This window comes from Vespa velutina, chromosome 4, assembly GCF_912470025.1.
Source record: "Vespa velutina chromosome 4, iVesVel2.1, whole genome shotgun sequence".
In the NCBI taxonomy this organism is placed as follows: domain Eukaryota; kingdom Metazoa; phylum Arthropoda; class Insecta; order Hymenoptera; family Vespidae; genus Vespa; species Vespa velutina.
The window spans coordinates 5,552,466-5,577,465 of NC_062191.1; the positions used below are offsets into that span (position 1 = coordinate 5,552,466).

Genomic DNA, 25,000 nt, shown 5'->3' on the forward strand with positions numbered 1-25,000 from the left:
TTATAATGTTTCATGCTTAATATAATCATTGTTACTAAATTAATAATATTATAATAATTATAATATACCCATACATATATATATTTTTATATACCCATAATATAATATATAAATATTATAATCTTAAAATCAATTTCTCTTTTATCATAATATTAATATTATAATACTATATCATAATATTAACAATATATTCTTTATTATTATTATTATTATTATTATTATTATTATTATTATTAAATTATCATTAATGATTATATTATATTCCAATATAATAATTATTGATATTAATTATTATATACAAGAAATAATTTTATTAATAAATTTTTCTTTTTTAGAAATCGTTCATAGATCGTCATCGTTTCATAGAAATCATTCTGATATTTATGATGCAAGTGCAACCGTGTAGGCGTTGGAAACGCAACGAGAGAAAAAGAAAAATAATAATAATGAAAAAAAAAGCAAGGAGAAAAATTAAAAAATTGAAAAAATAAATAAAAAGAAAAAAGTGAAAAGAGAAAAATAAAAAAAAAAAGAAAAAGAAACATTCTCCAGTCCGAACGTGCCCGTTTTACAAACGCATATAAGGAGGAGAAGGACCTTAAATGCACGCGAGTATTATAAATGCGCCTGAGACGTTCCTTCTTGGTCCACCTTTTTTCAAATAAATGCTACTACGAAATACACGGACTCGATCGATTCTTCTTTCTGAGAACTTGCAGTATGTTTCTTTTTTCTTTTTTTTTTTTTTTTCTTGTTTATTCATGTGTACCACGTTCAATGGTATTCACTAGGGAGAAGAAAGATAAAACACGATCTTTCGTGAATATTTGTTTCATTTTCTTTCTTTTTCTTGTAAATAAAAAAAAAGTAACAAATTTTTGCTCGAAGAGTATTTAAAAAAAAAAAAAAAAAAAAAAGAAAGAAACAAAGAAAAGAAAATTGTATAAAAAAATATTTCTAAATTTTCATTGGGTCTTTCATTAAATTTTATTATCGAATAATTTTCATTACCTATTTTTCATTTAAATAATACTATCATGATTTCCATCATAAATAATCCAATCAGTTTGATATTTGTATCTTTCTCCCTTCTCTCCTCTCTCTTTCTTTTTCTTTTGGAATCGTGACTGTATTTCGTTCATGCATAATACGACGAGGGTCATTCTCGTTTTACTTTCTTGTAAGCAGTTGAATCCCTCGCGGCAAATTTAACGGCCTTCCGAATCGTGAACGAGTCTATATAAACTTGAACAGAAACCATTTCCGATTCTCGCCTTGTTGTTAACGAAAGAAACAAAATTACAAGAAATCTTTTTTGCTTTTTAAATTGTAATAACGATGATCAAAAAAAAAAACAAAAAAAAAAAAAGAAAAAACAAAACAAAACAAATAAATCGTAATTTTAATTGCTCGAAATGTTATTAAATAATATATATAAATATAAAAAATTTAATTGTTTGAAATATTAAAAAAAAAAAAAAAAAAAGGAAAAAAAAAGAAAGGGAAATTAATTTTAAATAAATTAAAATCAAAAAATGTAAATTAAACAAATTATTTTCAATTGCTCGAGATATTATTGGAAAACAAAAAAAAAACAAAAAAAAAAAAAAAATAACGAAAATACATTGATATAAATTTTGTGGTTTTCTTGCGAACGGAAGGGAGAAAAAAAAATCGAATGGAATTTCACCGGCGTGATTTTTTTGTTACGGTTTCAAAGTTGGTATTAGCCACAATGAAAGGCGAATTTCACTTTGAACGTAAAAAGCAAAAAAAAAAGAAAAAGAAAAAAAAAGGAGAAAGAAAGGAAGAAAGAAAAAAAATGTCGCCCTTCAAGCTCTCCGGTATTTTTCCAACATCATAAAAAATACTTGCTCGGAACGTTCTAATCTTTCTAGGCGATTAATCGCGAGTGATCCTTCCTGCAATAACTTGGACGTAAATTTCAAGGAGAATTGCGTTCCTTTGTGCGAGAGTCCTTGGCCTCTCTTAACGTTTGAAAAACGCTGAAGGAAATATTAACGTTAATATAGCCAACGAAAATAATGAAAAATGTAAAAAAGCATTCATAATTAAAACAACACTGGTACTACGAAAAAAGAAAAAAGTAAAAAGGTAAAAAAGAAAGAGAGAAAAAATATGAATTTGAGAGAGAAAGAAAGAGAGAGAGAAAGAGAGAGAGAGAGAGAGAGAGAGAGAGAGAGAGAGGGAGAGAGAGAAAAAGGTTCAACATTTTTTTTTATATGTAACAATTAGGTCCATTTTGTAATTTAATAAAAAATGTGAATTTGAAAGAAATAAAGATAGATAGAGAAAGAGAGAGAGAGAGAGAGAGAGAGAGAGAGAGAGAAAGATTCAACCTTTGTATTAACATATAACAATTATGCTTAAAAACTTTTGCAATTTATTAAAAAATATAAATTTGAGAGAAAGAGAGAGAATGAGAGAGAATGAGAGAGAGAGAGAGAGAGAGAGAAAAATTCAATATATTTTTTGTAACATACAACAATTAGTTCTCCACTTTTGTTATTTATCGAAAAAACAAACATGATAAAAGTACATATAAAGATAGAAAAAAAAGATACAAAAAACAAAAACAAGAGAATAAACGGAAAACAAACAAACAAATAAATAAATAAATAAATAAATAAAAAAAAAGGACAAATTAAAAATGAAGAAATAGAAAAATCGAATGGAACAAGATGATAAAAGTTAAAGGGGAAATTTTCACGGAACACTTTGATACCTTTATAATCCCGTTAACGTAGAGTCTAATAAGAAAACGTTCAGCAGTTGGTTGGGTGTTAAATTCGAAAATCGTGTTTGCGAAGTTTCTTGGATAGGCGAAGAGTAAAGAGAGTAAGAGAGAATCGTATTCTTGGGAGTGGGAGAGGATAGCGGGGGAGGCGTGGGAGAGGGGTGGGAATGGAGATGGAAGGCAAACTAAAACGAAGAGAATGGTGGGCAGAGATTCTGGCAGGTGTGACAGGCCGGTTAACGTGAGGAAAGGTGCCACACGGTTGGCTAATACGGCAAGTTATCCACTTAGAAATTCGCCTTAATACCACGTAAGAGAGAGAAAGAGAAAGAGAAAGAGAAAGAGAGAGAGAAAGAGAGAGTGAGAGGGAGAACTCAAGGTGTTGGGACTCGTGCTTTCGTTGCACTCTCTCCCCTTCTTTACCCTTACTACCCCTTGCCATCATCCCTATCAAAAGTTGCACTAACACTTTCAACGCCGTCCAATACACGCATCCTGTGTGCCACCCTGTTACCTAAGTTCAGATAAACCAAGCTAAGTTTCCAGTCTGCTACTTACGAAACTGCCAGCAAGGAAAATGCCATAGCTACTAAAGTTTATTCGCAGTTTAGGGTTCCCGTTAGAGAAATACACATGAAGAGACATTGATTTACATATCGATTAACTTATTTAACACCTTAATCTGTATCGTGAGATATTAGATTTTCATTTCGTTCATAGTTTACCATATGATTGATGCAATCCATCATGTATATATAATATATAATATATAATATATATATATATATATATACATATATATAAGCTACAAATAACAATATATTATTATTATTATTATTATTATTATTATTATTATTATTATTATTATTATTATTATTATTATTAACGCATGTGTGAATTAATAACTTTTTATCTATTCACCGTCGAGTAAGTTAGATCGTTTAAATAATAATTTTGTTATATTCGTTTTGAACGTTTGAAAATATTAATCCTAAAAATGATTTTGTCTTTTAAACACTCGTCGATATATACATATATACATACATACGTAAATAGATGATTTATGAGTATTTATGGATTTATTTATATTTCGATCTATAGAGAAGGAAGGAAAGAGAGGAAAAAAAAAAGAAGAAAACAAAGAGAAAAAAGTGGAACGACGAGAGAAAACGATTTTAAACGTAAAAAGAAAAAAAAAGAAAAAAAAAAAAAAGAAAAAAAAAGAAAAGTAAAGAAGATTAAAGAAAAGAACGTAGAAATCAGGTTTGCGTTCTCGAAATTCTCGACCTACTTCTTCTTCTCTTTTTTTTTTTTTAATCTTTACTCCGCTTATAATTTAGCCTACGTTTTCTCCTCACGATTACACCGATTTCAATCAGTATATTACGATTAATTCCTACGGTTATCCATACTTCCATTTTTATTATCTGTATTACATACCAATGGGCCGAAAGTTTCTAACCGATATTAAATTCAACCGTTCAATTACGATACGATAAAAGAAAAACAAAAAAAAAAAAACAAAAAAAAAAAACAAAAAAAATTTCGACGAGAGAAAAAAAAAAAAGTAAAAGTATTCGATTAATTACACTTTCAAGTTGGAGAATTTATGATTTAATAATTTTTTTCCTTTTCTTTTCTTTCAGACTTTAAAACTAAAGGTATTACCTTAAGAACTTTATTTTTCACTATCTGAGATTGATTTTTAAAATCATTATCGATAACTTTCGGCCTACCTTTACGTATTATAATATAATAAAGTTAATTGCCTTCTCGGCAAAGATATGATATGAATTGATGAGAATGATAAGAGTTAAAGAAAAACAAAAAAGAAAAAAAATGAGAAATACAACAACAATAACAATAAGAATGAAAAGGAATATTTTCGAAAAAAGAATTTTACATCGAATTTTATCGACAGCTTGTTTCGATCATGCTACTAGGTAAAAATGATTTCTCTCCCTCTCTCTCTCTCTCTCTCTCTCTCTCTCTTCTTCTTCTTCTTTCTTTCTTTCTTTTTCTTATATCGAATCGAAGCAGTTGGTTTATGCTACATGAAAATCGAAAAAGGTTCGCCCTTGGAGTCGCGACTTTCGAGCGCAAACACATTTCCGTCCTTCTTTACGGCGCAAAATGTGCGAGATGGTTTCCTTCGACACCTTCCTTTTATCCTTTTTCCTACTCGGCCTTTTCGCATCGGCCTACGAAAAGTCTTTTCCTTCCGTACATACGTATATATATATATATATTATATATGTGTATGTATGTATATATACGTATGTACGTTCGTTCGTTCCATCGGGATTTGCAAAGGTTGGATTCGACGCGATCTATCGAAGGAACGACGCCAAACTCTACGAAAAGTTGACACGAGACGAAATTGCTTTTGGCTTCCTCCAACATATATACACACGCATATATATATATATATATATATATATATATATATATATATACATATATATTTTTTGTAAATATCATTCCAACATATATTTATATATCTTTCCATTTCTTTCTCGAACTGTTCGACGTCGGGGCTAATCGATTCTTTCTTTTAATTTGTCTGAATTATTATTTAAAAAAAAAAAAAAAAAAAAAAAAAAAAAGAAAAAAAAAGAAGAAAAAGAAAGAAAAAAAAAGGAAAAAGAAAAACAAAGAAACATTTGAATATTGTATTTATTTAAAAAAAGAATGATAGTTTCATCGTTGTTCAATCATAAAAATTAGATCGTATTTATCTAGGGATGATAATCTACTTGATCAAAATTATTTTATGAGATACTTTATACCTTAACCTCTTATCATTCGAAAATTATTACAGCATGTTTTTTTTTTTTTTTTATTTTCTTTTTTTTGTAACGATATATTTGATGAATTTCTACGTTCTAATGTTCAATAACGAAAGATATTATCACAATTTTATATTTCATTACAAATATTTCTAAGAGTAAAACAAAGAATAAAATGAGATCGGCATAAGCATTCTTATCAATTGATAATTAATTATTATATAAGTCAACATAATCGAGATTACAAAACGTGTTAATGAGAGTCGATACGAACAATTTTACACTTTATTAAAAAAATATTTACAAGTATAAAAAAAAAAAAAAAAAAAAAAGAAAAAATAATAATAATAATAAAAAGAGAAAAAGGAAGAATGAAAATAAAATTGCGATTACAGTAACATTACTTTAACGATAAGGATTAATTAATATCTTATCCTGAATAATATATAAAACGTCCAGATAAGAATGCTAGTTAAGATAATTTGATATTATATTAAAGATATTTGAGTGAGTTCTAATAAAAGAAAAGTGCAATCGATAATGTTACTGTCGATTGAAATGATAAAATGTTAAAATTATCATAATCCTATTGTAGATTACGAAATAAATGTATTTGGAAAATGGAGAAATAAAAAATCATATAAGACCTTTGTTCGCCAATGATAAAAAAAAGAAAAAAAAGAAAAAAAAAAGAAACACAACGTATATATACATATATATATATATATATATATATATATATATATATATATATATATATATATATATATATATATCATGAGCTTTCATGTCGTGAGATCGTTTTCCTTGAAAAGAAAGAAACGAATGCCGTCGAAAGCAGTTTTAAAAAGCATATCGTGCGAGTGTCCAGCATGAAAAGAATCCATTTTCAAAGGCAATCTCTACGAAAGCTACCTGGATGAGGATTCAGTTCGGTTTTACCAGAGAAAGAGAAGGACAGAGAAAAACAGAGAAAGAACGAAAGAAAGAAAGAAAGAGAGAGAGAGAGAGAGAGAGAGAGAGAGAGAGAGAGAGAGAGAGAAAGACTAAGTAGGTAGCAAAAATGGTACTCACGATATCGAAATCCAGGTTCTCAGCAATCCAATCCCTTCCTTGCTTGAACTCATCGTGCAGACCCATGATGTAAAGGGTATCCAGACCATCGACTATGGTCGCACCCATCGTGGACGTGCCGAAGATACTGGCGCTGTGGCCCTTCTTCGAGATCGGCCTGAGCTCGTTTTTCCCCCAGGCGTACCTCACGTAATTGTCCCAGCCGTGCTTCATCATCTGGACAGGGCAGAAATAAACGTTCAAGTGGTATGCTCTTGATCGAGAAAACAGAGAAGGAGAAGAAGAAGAAGAAGAAGAAGGAGAAGAAGGAGGATAGTAGTAGTAGTAGTAGTAGTAGTAGTAGTTGTTGTTGTTGTTGTAGTAGTAATAGTAGTAGTTTTTTTCCTTCGAACGAAAAACTAGTCAAGGAAATCTTGGAAACGATTACGACCTTGGCACGACGACCAAGTGTCGTTCTCTGTCTTCTTGGTCTTTCATTGTTTTTCATTTCTTTATTTTTCTTTTGTATTTATATTTTTATTTATATTTTTATGTATATTTTTTATTTTCGAAGCACTCTCATACGTCGTAGCCGTCATATGTTCCCTACATTTTCCTTTATTTCCTTTCTTTTTCTTTTTATCATTTTACTTCGACGTCTTTAGAAATTGATCGATTTTTTATGAGATATTTGGTATTTATTTACTTATTTATTTTTTAATTACATTTAAGTAACAGATGAACAATAATATAAATAATATTATACTATTATATAGTATAATAATTCAGTTTTATAAATTGAGATGAACTTTCTCTTTGATATAACACAAAATTCGAATATAATATAATAATATAATAATATAATAAATATAAATTTGAATATAATATAATAAAATTGTATATAATATTTATATTTAAATTAAAATTTATTATTATTATAATTATTATATATATATATATATATATATATAAAATGTTAAAGAGAATGGGTATCGTTAAATTATAAACTCAGAGGAATTTAAAGATTTCTTTAATAAGAGAATTTCGATTGGACCACCCAAGAAGAAACAAGATCGTTCGTGGATTTCTTGGAAAAGTCAAAAAGAAGATTCTGCTGGCATAGCTTTAGAGTTAACTCTCCTAAGGAAGTCGGCAAAAGAAGGATCGTTAACAATCCTGGATATTCCAGATGTTCACAGGAGAATGAATCGTGTCGTTGTTCCTACCGGTAACCTGTGATGATATCCTGTGATGATAATAGCCCATGAGGCAATATTCCTTGTGATAGAAAGAAAGAGGGGACCAGGAAGAAAAGTAGAAGAAGATACAAGAAAAAAGATGGACGTGTGAGCGGAGCGTTTCACTTACAGGAAAAGACCTTTGTTTGTCTTGTGAAAGATTCACTTGCGGAATGTTTCTCCTCTTTCGTTTCATTCTTCAACAGTGAAGAAGAAGAAGAAGAGGAAGAGGAAGAAGAAGAAGATAAAGAAGAAGAAAAAGGAAGAGGAGTAAAACGAAGGAACAAAAAAATATATGGTGAAGAAGAAATTCTACTTCCGTCCTGAGGTCGTTCGTTCCTACGTTTATCTTCTTCTAAACCGCGAATTTTTTTTTCTATCTCACGTTCTCTCTCTCTTTCCCTCTCCCTCTCTCTCTCTCTCTCTCTCTCTCTCTTTCTCACACTGTTACATAGCCATCAGAGTTAGATGACTTCATTCCGCGCGAAATGAAGTTCGTTTCTTCGCGAGGACTTTTCCTCCCCGAGTTACTCTCGAGAACAGAGGAAATGAGAGTTTGTTTTATTTCGAAGCTACGAAATGGCTTGAAGAAGACAACGAAAACGACGATACCGGAGGAGAGTTGAAATGAACGTTACTGAGTATAGCTATACTCGGGCTCATTCTTCCTTCTTTCTAAATATATATATATATATATAATAAATATAATATATAATATATATATATATATATATATATAATAAATCTCTGTTAGAAAGGTTTGACGTACGTTTTGAATTGGGAATCTTTATTTTATGGTTTTCAAGGTTTTATATTTAGAAAGAAATTTAAAATTAATTTTTCATTTCGATGAGAAAATTCGACGTTTCAACGAAACAACGTATAGGATATAATTAAATACATTCGATACATTTTTATACGATAGAAATTTCAATGAATATTTTTGAAAAACAGTAAGAACCCAAGCGTGAAATATAACGTAACCGTTCTGGTTACTTTTGTCCATCCGTAAAAGATTATTTTCTCTTTTCCACCTTTATGATTTTTCGTTCCATTTGCCGAGATACCTTCGGTCACGGCACCTTCATCGCGTTTTTATGACGGCATAATTTAAGGGCAATATAATAACCCAGGACTCTTTAGGTCCACAGTGCTAACGGTAGAAAAGCGTTATATTTTTACTCTTTTACAATTTCCTGGAGAAGGGAATAAAAATCAAAGAAAAGTACCTCTCTCTCTTTCTCTCTTTTTCTTTTTTTCTTTTTCTCACTTTCAGATAGAAATAGAATGAAAAAGAAGTATCAAGCGATGTAATAAAAATTACTACGCGATGAGTTTGAATTTTATCTTGTAGCGTGGAAAGTTTCTCGCGTGTGGCGTGGTAAAAAAAGAAAAAGAAAAAAAAAGAAAAGAAAAGAAAAGAAAAAAGAAAAAAGAAAAAAGAAAAAAGAAAAAGATAAATAAAGAATAAATAAAAAAAGAAGAAGAAGAAACAAACAGAAAAAGAAAAAAGCTAAAGAAACTGAAGTATTTACTATTAATGAACACCTCTAATTATACATTAGATGCAGTACGATAAAATTTTGAAGTAGATTATTATATTACTTTTTTGTGTCAATTACCATTATTCGATTTTAACGAAACGACATGTTTTTTTTAGTTGAAAAACATAAACGACAATTTCACTCTTATTTCGTTACGAATTGAAGTCTACAATTTCGTAAATCGAACGTCGATGTTATCGGTCAGGATGAGAACATAGAAAATTGTAGCAAGCTTCGACGTGTCAGGTTCGCTTCGCTGCTCGTGCATCGTGGCTATCAACCCTTCCGCCATTATCCATGTAATCGCGGCTAATTTGTTCGTAGAAACCACGGTAAATGTTCGCTGCACGAGCGGCCCTCGGTCGGTAATCTGGTTAACATCCATGTTAGGATTAAACCATTAGCTTCGGTGTCAGACACCGGGGACTAAGGATGAAGAGAAAGGCAGAGGGAGAGGGAAAGAAAGAGCGAGAGACAGACGGAGAGAGAGAGAGAGAGAGAGAGAGAGAGAGAGAGAGAGAGAGACTGAGAAAGACAGTGAGAAAGTATGTGAGTGAATGAGAGAGAAAAAGAAAGAGAAGTAAAGCTTACGTATACGACGTGTGCCTTCACTCAATTATTCCCCTATTTGTTGGCGCTATTTTTGCGCGAACCTTTTTCTTTGACTTTTTCTAACAATTAGCCCGATTCTACAGCGTATTGTCCCTCTCCTTTTTTTTTTTTTTTTTTTTTTGGTCGCGATTTACAGGTAATTTCGTAAAGTGATTCCCAACAAGATTGGAAAGGAACGATGTTAAATACGTATTATACGATATTATTATTATTATACAGGACGTACAACATACAATATTTTATCCCGAGACATTATTCAAATTACAAATCCATCGAGGAATTCTAAATGGGAAATATTTCAAACTTATTTTCATCGAAATTTTTTGAATGTTGAATTCAACGAGATTACAAAACGAGAAGTACGAGTTTCCAGTTGGACTAACTTCGACACGAATTAATCTGTACCAGTGCGCATCACCATCACAATCAACCAACTAACCAACCAACCGACCAACGAACCATCCAACCAACCAACCAACCAACCAACCAACCAACCAACCGATCGACCAACCAGACGAACGAACGATCGTGCTTGTGGTTTTTTTCGAGACCAACGCTGAGGACACTCGAGTGCTCGAATGGAAAATTTCATTGGACAAATGGCGAGAGAGCAGAAGAGTATCAACGAACTGTGTGCACTCGATCCTTGAAAATCGAGAACGGAAGGATATATTTTCCAAATTGGCCGAATCTTGAATTTTCATTAATAAACAGAATACATTGGGAAGGTGAAAAAAGAAAAAAAAGAAAAAAGAAAGGGAGAATTAAAAAAAAAAAAAAAAAAAAAAAAAAAAAAAAAAAATTGAAGAATAGATTGCTTTAATTTCCGATCCAGAGAGAGAACGAATAAATGAGTAAGAAGATAAAGAAACATATTTCTTTCCTTCTTTCTTCTTTTTTTATTAATTTCAATTTGAATATAAATTTTAATGATATACTTGATCCTTAAAGATGCATTAAGGAAACGTAATTAATATCGACGTTGTGTCGTGACTTTCATTTCTTTTGTTAAAAAAAAAAAAAAAAAAAAAAAGATAAAAGATAAAAGATATAAATAAAAACAGAAAAAAATAAATAAATCATTTGTTCGTTACTTCCATTGAAAAAACTTTAATAATAATTCTCAATTAATGACAATATAATAATTCATTCAATGTTTCCAGTTACCGTTTTCGGATCACTCAATTTTAATATTTTAATCCAAATAAATATTTCATCTATCTCGATCTTTAAACATCGATCAGGAGAATTTCAGAGTGATCCTGCGATGATAGATTAAATATCCTTCCTTGTAATCGAAAACGGAAGGATAATATTGGAATTATCAACATGGACGTTCCAGGATGAACGATGATGGTTCGTTGGATCGAATTTCGGGATTCTTGGGATTTAATGAGATCACGTAACGAATGGACGCTTATAATTGGACGCGTCCTGCCGTGAAGTCGGGCTCGCGCCTCGATGCACCGGATGATCCTGAGGGAACCGTGCGCTATGTATAATACACATGTAGTAATATAGTTCATGTACGTATATATAGATATATATATATATATATATATATATATATATATATACACGCGCGCGCGTATATATATATATGTGTGTGTAGATCCAAGGAAAATGTATAAACGTCTTTTGCGAGAGGAACAAGTTGAAGGTAATTTTCCGCTTAGCGAGCAAGAAAAACTGGCGACGATAACGTTCCTTTGAGCGTTGATGTCGTCCAATTGCATAGTTCCAAAGAAATATATTTCTTCAACATTAAATTTGTAAATATTTTCTACTATCATCGAAAGAAAGTTATACAGATAGATAGATAGATAGATAGAGAAAGAGAAAGAGAGAGAGAGAGAGAGAGAGAAAGGGAGAAAGACCATGAAGGATTACATGTCTTCAAAGTGTGAAAATCTTTTGGATGAGAAAGAGAGAAAAAGAGAGAAAAAGAGAGAAAGAGAGAGAGAAAAAGAGAGAGAAAGAGAGAGAGAGAGAGAGAGAGAGAGAGAGACGAAAAAGACAGTATAACGTTTCATCAAGATTTTTGAAGGATTCAGTCTAGACGTGCTGGAACCAAGAACATACTAATGGAAGAGTTCAAGAATGGTTGTTGAACGTGTTGGGTGTGTTGCACCGGTGGGCGCCAGGATACACTATAAATTCCTGTCTCAGCAAGCTCTTGCATTCTATATTATTTTATTTTATTTTACTTTTATTTGATTTTTTTTCCTCTTTCTCTCTTCCTCCTCATCCTCTTCCTTGCGTACAAAAGGAATGGACTGGCACTGGGCTTAGAGGGTTCAGTCTGGAGCCTGGCAGGGCGTGAGAGCCACGACACTATAGGACTGTCTCTCTCCCTCTTTCTTTCTCTCATACACAAACACACATACACTTTCTCTCTCTCTCTCTCTCTCTCTCTCTCTTTCTCTCTCTCTCTCTCTCACTTACTCTTTTTCTTTTGAACATACAAAATTCGCTGTAGGAAAGTGCCTTAGGAGGAATCTGCGTAGACCTACATATACACACACACAAACACACATACACACACATATACACCGACACCTTACGTCTCTCTATTGTGCACCAAGTGCAAGGAGCTTAGGCAGAAACGCCCCTGGATATCTGGCTCATGCAGACAGGAAGCGAGAATGAATAAGAGAGAGGGAGAGAAAGAGAGAGAGAGAGAGAGAGAGAGAGAGAGAGAGAGAGGTTAAGGTCGAGGAGCCGTTCGAGAGAATCCTACACGGATGCCGTTGCTTCGGGCCACTCCACCCGGCTTACCATAATTATGGCTTTGTTTATTATTGTTAGGCGAGTCGTGCATTGTGCCATCGAGGGGCTAATAGCGTGAATTAATCTCCGCTAAGTGGGAGCTGGTGCCAACGATGTTCCACAACCTTCTCCAGCAGGTCTCTTTCACCCACGCCAAATCTATTCTCTGACCTTCAATGAAAGACGGCATCGAATGGTGCCAGAATTCTCTTCCTCTTCCTCTTCTTCGTCTTCTTCGTTGCTCCTGTTCCTGCACTTGAAGCTGTTGCTGCTAACAACTCTTGCTCTCTTTTTCTAGTTTGTTAAAAGGAATCGCCATGTCATTGTCCTGCTGGCACACCAAGCATCGATAGACAATACGACTTTGTCTTCCTTGCCGACGTTGTCCTTCAGCAGCACTCCCTCCCTTCCTCCCACTCTCTCTCTCTCTTTCTCTCTCTCTCTTTCTCTCTCTCAATCTCTCTCTAAGGTGCTCTACTACGAATGAACGGAGAAAGGATTCGAGGAGCTGGAAATGGTAATCCGAGTGGAAGAGACTTGGACTGGTAGGAGGTAAATGCAACGATCAAGAGAGTTCCAAGGCATTTTATTATATCTTTTTCTTTTTCCCTTTCTTTCTTTCTTCCTTCCTTTCTTTCTTTCTTTCTTTCATTTTTTCCATTCCTTTCTCTCTTAGTGAAGGTAAGCATACGTCTACGTACACGTGCACGTAACCAGGGATCTAATTTATCGGACAAAGTTTTCAAAAGTTAAAGTACAACGTCAGCTACTAATTTTTCTCTCCTGAAATCCCACCCTGTTCCACCTCACCTCACCCCACCACATCCCATCTCATTCCATCTTGGCCCAACCACGTTCTTTTTTTTCTTTTTTTTACCTCAAGTTCCATTTGACCGATCAGTTTCAAGATCGTGGATTAAGCATCGTCGGTAACGAGGTCAAGAATGATTACCGAGATAGTAATCGCCCACGTGTTCTTTCTCCACGTATAAAAAGAAGACCGAGTACTAGAAGCGTTGGCAAGCTAATTTTATTCTCGTTAATACGACGGCCACGTCGGCGCCGTTGCTTTCGCAATAAGATCTCGAGATAAAAGAGACCAGTAACCGGCAACCATGACCAAAGTAAGACAAAGTTTAGAAGCAAAATTAGACGTCCATTGTACATGTTCTATCTTTGATCTTCACAGTAGTCGAACTTTTTTTTTTTTTTTTTATTTATTTAAATCGCGACGATCTTTATTTTAGGAAAGAGAAAGAATGAGAAAGAGAAATAGAGATAGAGAGAGAGAGAGAGAGAGAGAGAGAAAAGGAGGAAGAGAAGATCGAGTGACGATGTGTTTGCTTAGAATTTGCAATTTACATGATGATCACCGAGTAAATGACCAGTGTCATTAAGATAATCTTCGTGGTTAGTCTACGTGCTAGTGGTATGTACTTCCACAACGTTCAATCTTCGAGATAACACGGTACGATTTAGGTATAAACATGGATGCACCGACGAACAAAGCATCGACTTACTCGAGTTACCACAAGTACAAAATGGTCTTTCTTTCTTTCTTTCTTTCTTTATCTCTTAACATTTTCGAGATTCGGTAATTCGTCTGGTAAATGTTAAGAACTGGACGAACAAAGGATGAGAGTTGTTCGTACAAAAGACTTCGATTGACGTTCTCGTTGAGACATTTATTTCTAAAAGAGATAAGGAAAATCCTGATGAGATGGGTCATCAATTTGTTACGCTCGATTCTGTCCTTTACTTTTATCCCTTTTTTATCATCATCAACACCATCATCATTATTATCATTATCGTCATCGTCGTTTTCATCAATTTGATCATTATTATTATTATTATTATTATTATTATTATTATTATTATTATTATTATTAATTAAAATTTATGATTATTATTATTAATTAAAATTCACAATTATAATGAATTAATTATAATTTATAAAATAAAAATGAGTAAGTATTACTTAGATCAATTTTTCAAATGTAACTATCTCATACATATACATATATTTATATAGTAATCGCTACATAGTTCAAGTTAGGCGATCGTATCTGAATGAATCATAAGATGACCGTATATATCGTAAGCGTTCATTCAGTATTGAAAGTAGAACGTAAAGCTAACGGATTGAGCTACTTATAAGCAGGAATCATCATCTATATAACAAACACGAATGAAATGGAATTAAGTACTTGAACATTCCGTTATATCGTTCGTTCATTTATATACGAATGACAGATCGTATTAGGATGAACATAATTTTCTAAGAGACAATTTATATCACTGTAGAAACGTTTAAAGGGGTATTTTAATCAGAAACATTAACAATCTAAGGAATCTTAATTAATCATTCTTTTTTTCTTTCCTTTTTCTTCTTCTTCTTTTTTTTTTTTTTTGCGCTTTTAATTACGCTTAGACACGAACAAGTTCGTGACATTGCAATTCCCTAGACTCGTGGGATCGTCATATCGATTAACAATAATAACTAGAAGCGCCATTTAACCCAATGTTACTAATGGGAACGAAAGGTGTGCCGATTAGTATGCACAGCTCTCATCCTGCATTGCGATTCGTAATTGCAAAATGTGCTAGAGAGAGATAGAGAGAGAGAGATAGAGATAGAGAGAGAGAGAGAGAGAGAGAGAGATAGAGATAGAAACAGAGAGAGAGAAACGATGTCGTAGTTGACATAGTTTCGATTAACGTCAGTAACACGAAAGCTTACACCGAGAAAATTTGTTCAATGTGTTGTTTTTATTCGATTTTATTTTATTTTATTTTATTTTATTTTATTTTATTTTATTTTATTTTATTTTATTGGATTGGATTTTATTTTATTTTATTTCTCATTTTTAAGTTCTTCGTAAAAGTCAAAACAAGATGGCTCCTGAGATTGCGAGTCAACGTTACGAGTCAGTCACTCATCAGAAACACGTAAGACGTGAAGAAATTTACGATCTCCACGGACTGAAAGTTTCTTTTCGAAGTACCATAGTAAGGTAAAAAGAGAATAGATAAAGAAAAAAGAGAAAAAAAGAAGAAAATAAGAAAGAGGATGGAGAGAGAGAGAGAGAGAGAGAGAGAGAGAGAGAGAGAGAGATAAAATAAAGAAGGAGAGCAAAAGCGAAGAAAGAGAAAAAGAAAAAAAAAAAAAGAAAAATAGATCGTAAAATCCAGTTGACACTCTTCGCCGCAGACTTTTAATGGGGGTTCTCCCCTCGTAATAAAATTTACGAACTTACGTTTTATCACCTTGATATCTAATCGTAACTGTTTTGATAGTTAACGAAAGATGTCATCGTCGTCATAGTCGTCATAGTCGTTTGTTTAGTGCTTCGTTTTATTTACTTATTTAAAAGATTTTAAAACGATCGAGTATTACGTATGTACATCGTAACTACGTACGTGAGAATATCGTAAAATAGTTGCGAAATGCAGAATAGCAATGGCAAGGAAATTGATGGTAGTAGGGGGGCGGGGGGGGGGGGGCAGGTGAGGGTAAAACTCGACGAAGATAGAGACCTAGCTATTATTTTAAACGTTCGCGGTGGTTATTCAATGGAAATACGACTAGAGATGAGGTTTCACGAGAGAGAAAGAGAGAAAGAGAGAGAGAGAGAGAGAGAGAGAGAGAGAGAGAAAATAAAAAAGAGGTAAGGGTGGGATAGGAATGGAAATGGTATGGCCGGTGATGGGAGGGATGAAATCATTCGTTTTTCCAAAGAGAAATCTCGAAGAAACAACCTTAATGTGATTGACTCGTTATCTCTCTCTCTCTCTCTCTCTCTCTCTCTCTCTCTCTCTCTCTCTCTCTCTCTCTCTCTTTCTCTCTCTTGAAGCTTTTACAAAGTTGAAACTATTACCCCTGCGCCCACTCCCCTTCTCATCATCTTCTTCATCGAGCATATTCATTTTAATGCTTTTAAATTAATTAATTAATTAATTACATGGACTCTTTTTCATGCATTGAAGAAAAATATGCATCGGTCCATTGAGAAAATATGCATCGTATTATTTTCTTTTCTCTCTCTCTTTTTTTTTTCTTTTTTTTTTTTTTTTTTTTACATCAATATCGCACAACAACGATAAAATTTTCCTTTAATACTTTGCCCACTCTTATTTGAAACTATGATAGTTGTTGGTAGTATGTTAACAAGACTATCAAAGATGAAGATTCATTCTTTTTTTCCCTCTTGAATTAGATCGCTTCGTTACCCAGATTAAACTGTTTCTTCGGTCGACGAAGAAAAAGTAGAGATCACCGGCTGTCCTTAGTAAATTATACACAAGTGGATTTTATTTAGCAGATAAGAGGGAAGAACAGATTAATCTACTTTTAACCTAACGAACAGATCGATCTATCCTTTCCTTTTTCTTTTTCTATATTTCTTTCTTGTATTTTTTCCTTTCGGTCGTTCTTCTTTTTTATTTTATCTTAAAAAACGACAGGACTCATATAAACAACAATTATGATATACATTATTATAATTCTATTTTTTTCTTTCTTAATTTCTCTTCTTTCCTTTTCTTTTTTTCCTTCTTTTTTTTTTTTTTTTTTTTTTTTTAATGGAAGTCATCCATTCATGAACAACCCCGTATTTTTATTTCATTCTTATATTTTTTTAATCAATCGTCATTTGTCTCCTTCTTTTTTCTTCATTAAAAACAAAAACAAAAACAAAAAAAAAAAAAAGATAAAAAAGAAAAATAGAACAAAAATTCGAACAATAGAAAAGACTTGTTAGAGAGATCGTTCTCGAAATTCCTAACGTCGAATTCTCAAATGTCCTTTCATTAATCCCATGCCCCCACAATCGGTTTTCACCATTCGGTCCTCTTCTCTTTATGGTTCAAACACCACACCGCCATTATCGTCACGGTACTACTACTACTACTACTACTATTACTACTACTACTAATACTATCGCATCATGCGAATATCGACATCGGCACAGTGGAACAAAATGGTTGAGCACAAAAGACTCTCGTCGATTCCTTTTTCCACCCTTACGATTCCCTTTTAATTTCCGTCTATCCTTTGCGCCGAGACGAAAAGTAAATGTCTCACGCGAATTCGCGCAATATCGTTCTCTAATCTTACAGTAACGTTTCATAGCCAAAAGCTAAAAGTTAATTGTTCGCGAATTTCAAGACAGAAGAATCCATTAACTTTGTCGAGAATTTCTTTTCGTTCTATTTACGATACGAACGTTTTTCGTATTTCGATGATATTCGGCTAAAGAAAGAAGATGATTCGATGAAGCTAATTTAATTAAAAAAAAAAAAAAAAAAAAAAAAAAAAAAAAAAAATAAATAAATAAATAAATAAATAAATAAATAAATAAATGAATAAAAATAAAAAACATAAAAAAAAAGACAAAAAAAAAGAAAAAGGAGAAAAATAATATTATACCGTGCATGTTTTACATCTTTAATTTATAACATGTTTTTTTTTTTTCGTTTATAAATTTTGATGAATAATTTTCAATGATGCGAACGGTTTTTGTATATAATACAAAGAGAGAATTTGACGGAGCTATGTAATTCATTAAATGAAAAAAAAAAAAAAAAAAAAAAGAAAAAAAAATAAATAAATAAATAAAATAATAAAATAGAAAACAAATTTTGTTAACTTTTAATTCGATATAATTTTTGTTTGTGAATTTGATAAATCGTGGCTGAGGAATATAACTTGTTTTTTTTTTTATGATTCGAATGAATTTCATATTTCATAGCTCGATTAATCGAATCAGATAAGAAATATTTCATTGTCGATGAAATGACAAATGATATCGAAGAAAAAAGAATTCAATGAAGCTAATTCGTTAAATAAATAAAAAGATAAATAAATAATCGATGTTTATTTCGTCACGATTTTTATTTATGGTTTTTGATTAATGGAATAGATGAAGAGTATAATTTGTTTCTTTAATGATTCGATCGAATGGATTTCGTATTTCAGTGATATACAAAAAAAAAAACAGATTCGATGAGACTAATTTGATAAAAAAAAAAAAAAAAAAAAAAAAAAAAAAAAAAAAAAAATTAAACAAATAAATAAATTACTGATGTTTATCACATAATGATATTTATTTATGACATTAATAAATCGTAACTGAGGAATGTGTTCTTTTTGATAATGATTCGAATAGATTTCGCATCTCAGCGACGGAGAAAGAAAAAATTCGATGAAGTTAATTTGTTAAATAAAAAAAAGAACAAAAAAGGAAAAAAAAGAATTTAAAAATCTCTGATCTGTTTATTTCGTAACAATTTTCATTTATGACTGTGGTATAAATCGTGGCTGTGGAATATGAAAAAAAAAAAAAAAAGAGGAAAAAAAGGAAAAAAGGAAAGAAAAAAGAATATACAAAAATTCCTGATCTGTTTATTTCGCAACAATTTTCATTTATGACTGTGATAAATCCCAGCCGAGGAATGTGTGTATGTAACTATATGGGGGAAAAAAAAAGAAAAAAAGAAAAAAAGAAAAAAAAAGCGAAAAAAAAAAGAGAAAGAGACAATTTTTTTTTTCTCTTCTTAAAGCAGAACATAAACAAACGAGAAGTTAACTTTTTTTACTTTAACGTGTAATCGAAAATGAACGTTCGACGTTTTTTCGTAGCTCGATTAATCGAATCTGATAAGAAAATATTCTTGAAAGGCGTGTTCTGGGTGACACGGTAAAGTAACGGCAAGAAGTCGAAACACAGATCGTTTCTTCTTCGTCTTTCCAGGATCGACGTCGCGATTAATTCTGTTGACTCGGCAAACGCTTAAATCATCCTTCGAGGGAGGAAGGACGCACAGCGAACTATAATTTTCAAGCAAGAAACGAAGACTCAGCCGGTCGTTTCTCCGACGAGTAAAATAACGAGACGAGGACAACGAAGAAAGAAAGAGATAGAAAAAGGGAAAAAATAACAAAGAGAGAAAGAGAGAGAGAGAGAGAGAGAGAGAGAGAGGGAGAGAGAGAGAAAGAGAGGGAGATCATAAATGTAGGAAAGAACGAACGAATGTCATTGAAATCCCATCTAAGTGGAAATTGGAGATCGTAAATTAAGTTAATTACGTCATTATCTTCGTTTACCTTGGCACTTTCGTAGAATCAACGAAGATCGATCGATCAATCATTTTTTTTCTTGCTTCTATATGTCAAAAGGATTTTCATATTTTAAATTTATTTTCATAAAAAAAATATATATGTATGAGATATCGCTTAAAATTATTTAAGCGATGATAATTATATTATATAGAGAGCTTAATTTCTTTTTCCTATTTCATATATATATATATATATATATATATATATATATATATATATATATATAAAATCTTTTATAGATGCTTCAACATTTTTGAACAATTGTTATTCATTTGTAAGGCAATACTGAGAACGACGTAAATCCGAATCGAATTTATGAAATTTTATCTCCGTTTATCTCGTGACCGTTGTTTTAACACCAGAAATCGTAGAACATATAAACTTTGACTACCTTTTTTTCTTGGTGCTTCGAGATATCCTTCTTCTTCTTCTTTATTATTATTATCATCATCATCATCATCATCATCATCATCATCATCATCATTTCCTTAGATCTTTTACCGTCTTCTTATATATATATATAAGAAGAAAAGAATTATGTTCTCACTTACCGTCATAGGATTCGTTAGCATCACGACGAGATAAGAAATATCTTTAATCTATGTAGATTATCATCGATCCAGACGATAGAGTCAATTTTTGTGATAAGAATTTCGATTTTGTTCCGAAGTAATTTCGAAAATCCGATATCATTGATTTTAATTAAATTTTTTTTCCTTTTTTTTTTTATTTTTTTTTTTTTTTTTAATTTTCAATATAACTTTTCTCTTTATATATAATTATATGTATATATTTATGCGTCATGTTAATATATATTAACCTCTTTAAATGAATCACGATACACACACACATATATATATATATATTTTGAAGAAAAAAAAATATATATATATATATATTTTGAAGAAAATTGATGATTTCGGTTTACGAGATTGCATCGTTGGAGAGAACGGAATAAATTGTATTCATCGGGAGGTCGAAAAGCACGATTCGAACTTTTACTTGAGTGGAGGACGATGCCTCATAAAGTTACTGTTTCAAATCCATACTTATGAAGTTAATAGCGGAGCGCGATAACGCTTTAAGTACATAAACCCGTTCGTTGGTGCGCATAAAATTTGGCTGCTGGGATACCTCTGCCACTAAAATATACCTTCCACTAGCCAAACTTTCTTATTCCACGTACATGAAAGAGGATTTATGAAACGAGAAGGATGGCAAATCGGTTTACGATTTAATAAACCGATAAGATTCGTCATTGTATATATACGTTCACTAAAATTATTATAGTTCGTTTATAATTAACTAAACTAATGTTAAACGTTAGACAATTAAACGATATATTAAACGTAAATATTATTTTTTTCAATTTTACTCACCGACGTGATAATATCTATTTGATTATAAAATAACTCACCTCTTTGATTTTCTCACGACGTTGATGAGTGACGTCATCCAATGGTGGATTGGGTGGTCTAACGATGTAAGGACCTGGAAGTGGTGCGGGTGGTGGTGCAATGGCAACCGAAACTACAGAAGGCCTATGAACCGTCCTAACGAGGGTGAACATTCGTCGATCTTGTTTATCTTCGATTCTGTTCTCTTCACGAGGCAAACCTGCCCCAGCAAATCCTCCAGCAACAGAATCGGCACCAACATTATCAGCAGCAGCAGCAGCACCACCACCACCGCCGCCACCACCACCACCACCACCACCACCACCAATACCACCACCACCACCAACACCAACACCACCAGTACCACCAACAGGTACAGCATTATCCTGGATCCATGCTGGATTTACTTGTTCCGCACGTTCCTCAGGTGCTACACCTCTTTCAACGACACTGGTCAGGTCGCGTCTGGTTACGAATGTTCCAGTTAATAGAACGATCAGTATCACCGAAAAAAGTCCACTGATCGCTAGCCTCTGCATCAACCTCATCTCGCCGATGCACAATTTGCTCTTACTCCCACAGCAGCCACTTTCTATTTCTGTCTCAGGTAACGTTCCGCTTCTATCCGTGGAACTGCACAATCGCATCGCGTGCCGCAGGACACCTTTTGTAAGTCAGAACCCTTTGTCCTTTTTTCGTACCTTCGTTCGGTACCTAGATATCTACCTTTCTTTGTTAATCGGACTCTTTCGCGGGACGATCTAAAGAAACGATTTCGATAATCCTTATTTTTTTTTTTTTTTTTTTATTTCTATTAAAGGATTCTCAAATTTTGTCTTTCTCTCTTTCTCTTTCATTGGATTTCCAATTTATTAAATTAAATTTTATTCAAAATATTTCACATCGTTTAGGATAAACTGATAATCAAAAATGTTCTTAATTATTTAAAATCTAAGTTTATTCGTAATTTTTTTCTTCTCTCTCTCTCTCTCTCTCTCTTTCTCTCTGTTTCTTTCTCAGTGGAAATCCAACGAATTTGATCGTCAGCAACGATCGATCAAAGAAAGCAAATCGAACGTCCCTCGACTCTCTTCGCGAGATCCGGCTGAACGTGAAATTTTTATCGTAACACGAGGGAACTGTTCCAATTTCTCTCTTTTCCCCTTCCCCCAAACCTCCCTCCCTCCTTCTCATCCCTTCTCACTCTCTCTCTGGTCGATCGTTTTACCGTGAATCGATTTCTACGTTTCTTGCCCATTTAAGGTGTAGAATATCGAAGTCCGAAAAATAAGAAAGGTAGAATCGAGAAAAGTAGAGCCAGAGATACTTACTCGTTCAATCGCTCGTCCCAGTAATTCGAATCCGTTCGATGTTTGTTCCGAGTAGATACTTTGTGCAACGAAGATGAGATTATCTCAGAGTACTACGTATTGTTCTTGTTGTTGTTGTTATTTTTGTTGTTGATAACTCGATATCATCGGGTTCGACCAATTTATCTGGCAACTGTGTTATATGGAAGATAACAGAAAAAAAAAGATGGATCGTGTTAACAATCTACTCAATGAAAGATTCTATCCAATTAACAATTTTTTCTATTTCATAGAGATCTTGAAGCAGAAGTTGCCGAAATTATTAAACATTTCTATCTCTCTGTGTGTATGTGTGTGTGTGTGTGTGTTTATGTTTGTAAATAATTATGACATGATTATTAAACCTAAATCATTTATTGATAAAATTGATCAACAATTAAAACCATTCTCTTGTCTCAACGTTCGATTAATCAATCCAATTTATTGTTACAATGAAAATATTATGATACGTATGTTAATGTTACATACGTAAATATTTTAAATAAAAGCCTTTGAAATAAATATCCGATCGATCGATCGGTTCTTCGATCCATCGAACATTCGACGATGGATCGAAACTCGTCCTCATACCTCCCACCAGAGAAACCGAGAAATATCAGCCGGTAATGAGGATGGATATCTTCTCTCTTCTGGTGACGAGTGAAGGGAAGGGTAAGAGAGAGGGATAGAAGGGAGAAGGGGGATATACCCTGCTGTTTCGTTGGAACGAGAAATCGTCGAGGACGAGGCGGTTTACGGATTTCAAAGTCTTTTGCCGAAACGTGATCGCTGCATTTTTTATCGAGACACCCATACCAATGGAAAGAGAGATGGAAAGAGAAGTAGAAGAGAGAGAGAGAGAGAGAGAGAGAGAGAGAGAGAGAGAGAGAGGGAGAGGGAGGAGAGACGAGGAGGATGAGGAAAGAAGGTTTTCTCGGTTCCAGCTCGCACCGAAAAGCCGCGTACATTTTATCGACCGCTCAGTGCGGTCGTTACACCTGCGGTCTTCGAGTTCCCCCCCCCCTTGCTCCTTCCCCTTCCACCCCTTTCTCCTTCATCTCTCGTCTCTATACACCTCTCCTTTTCTCTTTCTTATCCCCTTCTTCGAACAGTAGAATAACATCTCGTCCTCTCGAACGCATTTCGCATTTCGTCTGGTTCTTTCCCTCGTTTTCTACGTTTTCCCTTCTACGAGGAAAATTTCCGAAGAATTATTCTATGCAGGATATTAATCTAATTGAATTTTCTTAAAAAGTAAATCGATCGATTTAGAATTAGATAAAGGAAAAAAGAAAAGGATTGATTGAGATTATGTAATATAATTAATTATTGTCGATAAGTGCATCCCTTGATACATATGTATGTGTGGTTTATCATTTACAATAATTTTTCTTTTGTCCATGGAATTCTTCGATGGGAGAAAAAAAAAAAAAAAAAAAAAAAAAAGAAAAAAAGAAAAAGAAAAAAAAGAAAGAAAGAAAGAAAGAAAGAAAAAAGGGTGTAAAAAGTTGGGAGAAAGAGGAGAGGAAGAGAGAGAGAGAGAGAGAGAGAGAGTTCGTCCGTCAAATGCACTTAAAGAATTTTCAATATGTGGCAACGCGTCTAAGAGGCATCCAGCGAATTCACATCTGCGATATCGCACGTCGAACTATTCGCGTTGGGATAGGTACGTTCTGCAATCGAGGAGAACTGTCGATAGTTGAAAGTAGGGAAGCCTCGAAGTTTGAGATAACGGGATGGCTCGCGAAGTATACTCTACTCGCGAACGATATCGCAGTGTTTCTCAATGTAAAGATAAAAATGTATATCCTAGCATCAAAGCTAAACCTGAGAGCTGAGAGTTTGTCGAGATGGCGGAAATCGTGGAGATGGTGTAGAGAGAGATAGAGAGAGAAAGAAAGAGAGAGAGAGAGAGAGAGAGAGAGAGAGAGAGAGAGAGAGAGAGAAAAGAAATATACCAAAAGAGTATAAATAATTTATAAGATAAACTTTTTATTTTATCTCTCAAAAATATATTCGACGAAAATATATACGAGAGACTTACAAGTAGAGCAATTGAATTATCAATATCATAACTTTTTTAACCTTTTCGAAGAATCGTAAAAAGTTGAGAAACACTGCTGAGATATCGCAGTGTCGATTCGAATGACCGTCGATCGTAAAGGTACGAAAGGTAAAGAGAGTAAGAAGCAAAGGATAAAAGACGTGCGTGCCTCTCCCAGACGGCGTCTTCGGTGAAACGAGAAGGGAGTAAAAGGGAGAGGGTTTAAGAGGAGCTAGAGGAAAAGAGAGAGAGAGAGAGAGAGAGGGAGAGGGAGAGAGATAGGAAGGTAAGAAGGGGTAAGGAGGTAAAAGAGGGAGGACGAACGTC

The 25,000-nt window shown here is 33.1% G+C and overlaps 1 protein-coding gene across 7 annotated transcripts in view; it reads right to left on the reverse strand.

Moving 5' to 3' along the window:
• Positions 1–25,000, reverse strand: part of LOC124948600 (mannosyl-oligosaccharide 1,2-alpha-mannosidase IA) — a 318,288-nt gene that overhangs the window by 28,124 nt on the left and 265,164 nt on the right. The window contains exons 1-3 of one of the 7 annotated variants that reach the window (XM_047492431.1): positions 22,612–22,815; positions 21,301–21,913; positions 6,622–6,837 (exon numbers count right to left, since the gene is read on the reverse strand). In XM_047492431.1, the coding sequence (XP_047348387.1) occupies positions 6,622–6,837; positions 21,301–21,828 (744 nt within the window). In that variant the 5' untranslated portion in view covers positions 21,829–21,913; positions 22,612–22,815. Of the gene's footprint in view, positions 1–6,621; positions 6,838–21,300; positions 22,042–22,611; positions 22,816–25,000 lie in introns of those variants that run through there. The other 6 variants (XM_047492427.1, XM_047492429.1, XM_047492430.1 and 3 more) reach the window with 6 other exon arrangements.